This window comes from Mytilus galloprovincialis, chromosome 7 (assembly GCF_965363235.1).
Source record: "Mytilus galloprovincialis chromosome 7, xbMytGall1.hap1.1, whole genome shotgun sequence".
Lineage (NCBI taxonomy): Eukaryota > Metazoa > Mollusca > Bivalvia > Mytilida > Mytilidae > Mytilus > Mytilus galloprovincialis.
In genome coordinates, this window is record NC_134844.1 from 80574068 (window position 1) to 80579724 (window position 5657).

The window sequence follows — 5657 nt, forward strand, 5'->3', positions numbered from 1 at the left end:
TACCACTGCATCAAGTGTGATACGGTATTTATCCACTCGAGACAGTTAAATTTTCAAATTTAAAACACGAGACTTGCCGAGTGTTTTAAATATTTAAAATTTAAATGTCAAGAGTGGATAAATATCGTATTACACGAGATATAGTGGTGGAATCTATTTCTCTTATAATTTTTGACAACATTTAGTCAAAATTTATACTTTCTTTACAATGTTCAGCAAAAAGTTGTGTTCTTTATATGTGACGTCATAAGGCATGGTCGCCTTTTTACATGACGTCACAATAGAAAATTCTATGGAAAGCAAGAAAATGTGACGTCATAATTAAATTTCGACCAATGAAGTACTGAGATCAAATGAACCACACGTTAATTAAATTTTGATAATCAATGGGTTGGGAAAGGGATAAGTAAGGGATAAGCCGAAGAATTAGAGAAATTAAAATATACCACATGAAAAAAGAGGTTTTATTTTCAAAATATTAAAAATAATACAACTTATTATAGAAATACAAATGTCAACCTCTGTGATGTACCACAATGTATAGGACTCAATTTTGAAATATTATCAGTCCAAATCAGGAATACTTATTTTCTTTGACGGCAGAATTTTGGATTCATTAAGTCTTGCTTTTTCCCATCTCACACCCAATGAACCTTTCTGAATTGCATTTCTGTTGGTTGAAATATATTTCTCTTTTCTTTTCCCAGTCACCCGACGCCTTTGTTGACTGTCAAAAAAGTGATCCCTGAAAGTATATATTGTTGTATCTTAATTATCTATGTAATGAAAAGAAATGATATGCGGGTATATTTTTATATTATAATAAGGCACAGATCTTGATTTTTCATTGGTTGACGGAGATTTCTTTTTTCAATCGACATTAAACTAGGCTTATGACAATGGTTGGTACTCCTAGTTTGCGACTACAATACAAATTAAAGAATACCACACCATGTAGGGATAACACGCAGATAACAAAAAACAGTGCTGGGTTGAACCTTGTTTTATAGCTACCTCATAAATTTCTCTATAATATACTGAATGTATTAAATAGAGCGAATCTTTTATATAAACCTACTGTGGGTCAATAGAGCCTGATAATTCTGTTTCGGGAACATCACTTTTGAATAATGTCCTATCTGCGTCATCCTTATTTTCAACTTTACTTTGGTTTTGCTGCACTGCATTATACACGGTGCTCCTTGATGTTCTGTATGCAAATGTTCTGAAAGAGAGATATAATTTGCTGTCAGTAAAATAGTTTAATGAGAACACATCTTTTAAATAAGTTCAATAGTTTCTCTGTTATATGTTTAATCACCGAAAAAAACCAAGAAATAGATATTTCTTAGTGCCGTGGACATATTTTCGTTCTACTAGTAAAGCTTGAATTATATTTGTTTGGCAGAAAAAACCATATCTAGCTGATGGGTATAATGTGACATGGAAACGAATGAAGCACATAGTATTACAGTCTTCAGAAAGACTTTTCTCCCTACGGTGAAAACTTTTATAGTTTTCAAGCCAACCAGTCTATCATCTAACTCCTAAATGCCACGGGCGTGATGGTTAAGCATGATGTACCAATTAAAAGTATTTGATGTGACGTGGTCAGGATCTAACCAACCACTTCCCAGAATCGATCCGTGATATATATAAATAATATAGCATTAAATGAACGCATAGTGTTTCTATGCCATATGTATTTGTCATCAAATAACAACATCACATTTATTCTTAGTTACCTTTCAGAATCAAGTCTAGTTTGCATTTGCTCCACTGCACAACCAAGGAAAAAGCTGAAGTTATCAACTGTTACAGTGCCATGTCCAGATTTGTCTTGATTTGTCAATTCAGCAAAAAATGTTTCCCCCATCATACTGCTAAAGGCTCTAACATTATATGCGTTTTTCTTACAGAGGCTATATAAAAATGTTTTGGCATCTATATTTGAAATAAGTGCCTCCCATAACTGAGCTGGCCATCCTTTTATATACATCACTTTTGGTGGAAAGGTCGCAAAATCAATTCCAGCCAATAGTCGTTTACGTAGTGATAGTCTCATTTTAATTCTTTGAAGTGCGGGTATTCCCGGATCATCTTCTGCTTTCCACCATGATCTGATGTCGTTACAAAGTGATGCTGCTCTGAAATCACCATTTTTTAGCATTTCATTTTCAACTGCCTCACTCAAATGTGTTAAAGCCATTGAAGCTGACATTGGATCTGCGACGTCTTCCACCATGGCCAGTGACAAAAAAGTTGTTTTCTGGAGAGCAACTTTAATCCATGGTTTATTATCTAAGTTCTCTATTCCACCTTTACAACATTTTCGACGTGCTCGCGTTAACAAATGTGTTGAGTCTATGCAACGAACTTCAAGTTGTTCACGAGCTGAACTAAACTCGGGATAATAAAACCAAGAATGCTGTTCCTGTAAATCTCCTATTGTAACATCTTCCCGAACAGACATTTGGGACTTCCAGACAGCAAGACGATCGGGCCAGATGTACTCTGCAAATGTTTTATTCAGGACTTGTTTCGGTACTTTGGTTGAGAGAGCACTCAATGTTAAATCTTTGAGAGATTTTACCTTCTTCTGTTTTCTGTGTTGGTCTGTTTTGTTTAAAACTACACTGTTTAAGTCCAGTCCTAGCAGTTCCGATATGTGGTTCACTTTTGCATTTTTTCGATCCGACTCCCGAATTTTCACACCACGTGTTTTAGATAAGTATCGAGCTATAATTCGCAGATCAACGTCTCTTAAAGATAAAAGACCTTTCACAGTGCTGCATTTTTCCAACAAATTTTCAGATGAGATATCTGTCCATTGATTCTTAGTGTTTGTGCTTTTGTTGGTTCGAAGCATAGCTAATATGTGTTCTGATTCTTCAGTATTAATCATAGAGCTAATAACATCGTCGTTTACCGATTCCATTGGAGATTCGCCACCATCATTTACGGTGTTTTCGCTACTGAATATTGGAGAAAGATCAAAATCCTCAGACTGAATTGGTACTTCCTGCAACTCCTGCATATGTTGAATCTCAGTTTTCCAGGCATCATTGTCAACATTGCACGATTGAAGTTCTTCAGCTAAATCATTATCAGTTGTTACATGAGACAAAACATCAGAATTAGTCGTTTCATTTGCCATGTGTTCGTTTCTTTGTATTACTTCGATCGGAACATGATCAAGGAGAAGTGTAGAAGGAATGGAAGTTTCACTTTCTGAATCATTAACTGACAGTGTACTTGGGTTCTTTTTCTGAATGCGATTCCACGCTTCCAATGAAATAAATGGCACCCTCTCACCTTCTGGTAGCCATACAGATTTGTGTACTCGTTTAATACCAGTCACTCTACTGTACTCTGGATATTCACATAAACTCGTTGTCCCTTCTTCTTTCGTCCATGTCGTCCATGTAAAAGCTTTTCCAAGATTTGAAAGCACTTTTATAATATCGGATTTCGAAGTCCTTTCAGCTTCTTGCCAAACATCTTTCTGTAGTTGATAGATCGTAAGTGGTTTTCCTGACACAGACCGCGTTACTATGTTGTGCCATTGTCCATCGAACGAGACAGCCGGAATGTGGATGCCAGCTTTATGACATTCGGTATGCACCTGTTCTAACACTTTTCTCACAGTTACTGTTGAAATCGAATATCCTTTTGGAAACCAACAAACTGGAGCCCATCGAAACGGATTTTTTGACCAATTACGGTCCAGGTCACAGCACAAGAAAACGATTGCTTCAGATGCCTTTTGTCGTTGAAGTTCGTACGACTCATTGACAATATCACACAGGTTGGTCAGCAGATCACTAACATTAGCTATCAATTTGAAGTTTGTGCCATTTGTCTCTGTAGTATATTGTTGATCTTCTACATTACACACCTTTGTCGTTGAAGGAATGTCCACGTTTGAAGCTGAAAGGAACTCTCCCATAAATTTCGCCTTCCTACATTCATCTGCAATTTGCTTTTTCATGTCTAAAATGTCTCTAGACAGCTTAGACGGCTTCCTTGGGTTTTCACAGCAATAAATGTCTTTTACGATATCTAAAGATTTCTTGAAAAGTGGTTTGTTTCGTTGAATTTCAAAAGCAGTACTAGTTGTTGGTGTCCAACTGACAAATACTAATTTGGAAACATCTATCACTTCCATCTCTGCCAAACACTGCAAATAATATCGAACTGGAATCTCTTTGTGTACTGCAGACACAGGACACTTGATTTCTACAGCCACTTCCGAATATCTGTTTTGATTTTCATCGGATATTTTACCAAGACTTCCATCAGGCGAAACAACCATAAACGGTTTGTTTTCATCTTTTATCTCAAAGCACCCTTCTTCAAAATATTGCAATTGTGGGTATGCTACCGGCATAATTCTAGACACCAAAGTTGCTATTCCATTCACTTCATTCTCTGTTCCATATTTCATGTTTGATAATTGAGTTGCAGATGCAGACTTCTCGGGGACACCACAAATAACATGGTCGAAGTACTCCTTTTGTTTCTTTAAAGTGTCCATACCTAAAGCTTTGTAAATAGTACTTCCTGTAACTTTTGCTTTCTTACGGAGTTCAAACCACTTTTCAGTTCTTTGTTTGATGAAACGAGGGTTTTCTGTAGTATAATTTTCTATCAATGGTACGTAATTTGGAAAACCTTCTAAGCTTATTTCACTTCTAGAGGAATACAGGTCACTGCAATGTAGCTGAGATCGTATCTCACAAATTTGTTGAAGAACGGTTTCATGCTTCTTCAGGAAACAGTTAATATCATATAAAAAGGCATGGATTGCACTTATTACATACACAAATTTTCCGTTTCTCCAATCTTGTCCTCCACGTTCAATAAATTTGGCTTTAGCGTATTCCTTCTTTGTTTTTATGTCTCTTATCTGCTGTGCATTTCTTGATATTTTTTCATGAAAATGTTCTAAAAGTAATTGAAGTTCTGTAAGCAAATTTGATTTTATTAGTTGTTCTGAATTCGAATCTTGGAGAAAAATTATCTTATCTGCCATTTGTTTAAGTTCGAAAACTAGCTTTGATCGTTCGCCTTTTTTAGCCTGGAGAGTACAGCCATCTTCCTCATACCCCAGCAAATCGATATCTCCACTGTCCATAGTAAGTCCTTGCTTCAGTTTTTTCCCGTCAAACGTCAGACATGCCGATGTACCTTGTAATGCATGAGACACTGTGTTCATTACATCTTGATATATTCCAGGTGTTTTTGGATTAGCACTGTCGTTTCCATAATTACTATATTCTCTCAGAACATCGATGGTTGGGACTGCAAAATTAATGTCCGACAAATGAGGAGCAAATAACCCCCTAGTTGTGTCGCCATCTAAAATTTGGGAAATGTTTTTGTAACCCGTCATGAATCTTATAAATTTGCCTCCAAAAATTCTCCAGCCAAGCTTCCAAAACTTCTTCGTTTGATCAAAATATCTCATGTTTGTTGATGTTGTATTATCATACCATCGAACCATTTCAACCCATAGCAAAAACGCTATGTTATGGAGGGGAAATACCCCCGAAGCTACTTGCCTAAAAAATTGTGGAATGGTCTTTTCCAAACCCTCCAACGCAAGGTTATGTAACACCGTCGGTGCTAGTTGAATCATTTCATCAATGTCTTTC

The 5657-nt window shown here is 36.4% G+C and overlaps 1 protein-coding gene across 1 annotated transcript; it reads right to left on the reverse strand.

Moving 5' to 3' along the window:
* Positions 1–370: 370 nt before the first annotated feature.
* LOC143082001 (uncharacterized) lies at positions 371–4150 on the reverse strand. Its single transcript, XM_076257597.1, has 3 exons — positions 1746–4150; positions 1079–1225; positions 371–745 (listed from the first exon to the last, which is right to left on the reverse strand). The coding sequence occupies exons 1-3, from the start codon at positions 3989–3991 to the stop codon at positions 565–567; spliced, it is 2574 nt and encodes an 857-aa protein (XP_076113712.1). The 5' UTR covers positions 3992–4150; the 3' UTR covers positions 371–564.
* Positions 4151–5657: the final 1507 nt, after the last annotated feature.

Excerpts from the sequence above, each read along its gene's own strand:
- LOC143082001 (XM_076257597.1), bottom strand. The coding sequence starts at position 3,991 with ATGAAAAAGCAAATTGCAGATGAATGTAGGAAGGCGAAATTTATGGGA. Across the intron at positions 1,226-1,745 it reads ACTAGACTTGATTCTGAAAG|AACATTTGCATACAGAACAT; the intron begins GTAACTAAGAAT and ends TCTCTCTTTCAG. Across the intron at positions 746-1,078 it reads TCAGGCTCTATTGACCCACA|GGATCACTTTTTTGACAGTC; the intron begins GTAGGTTTATAT and ends ATATACTTTCAG.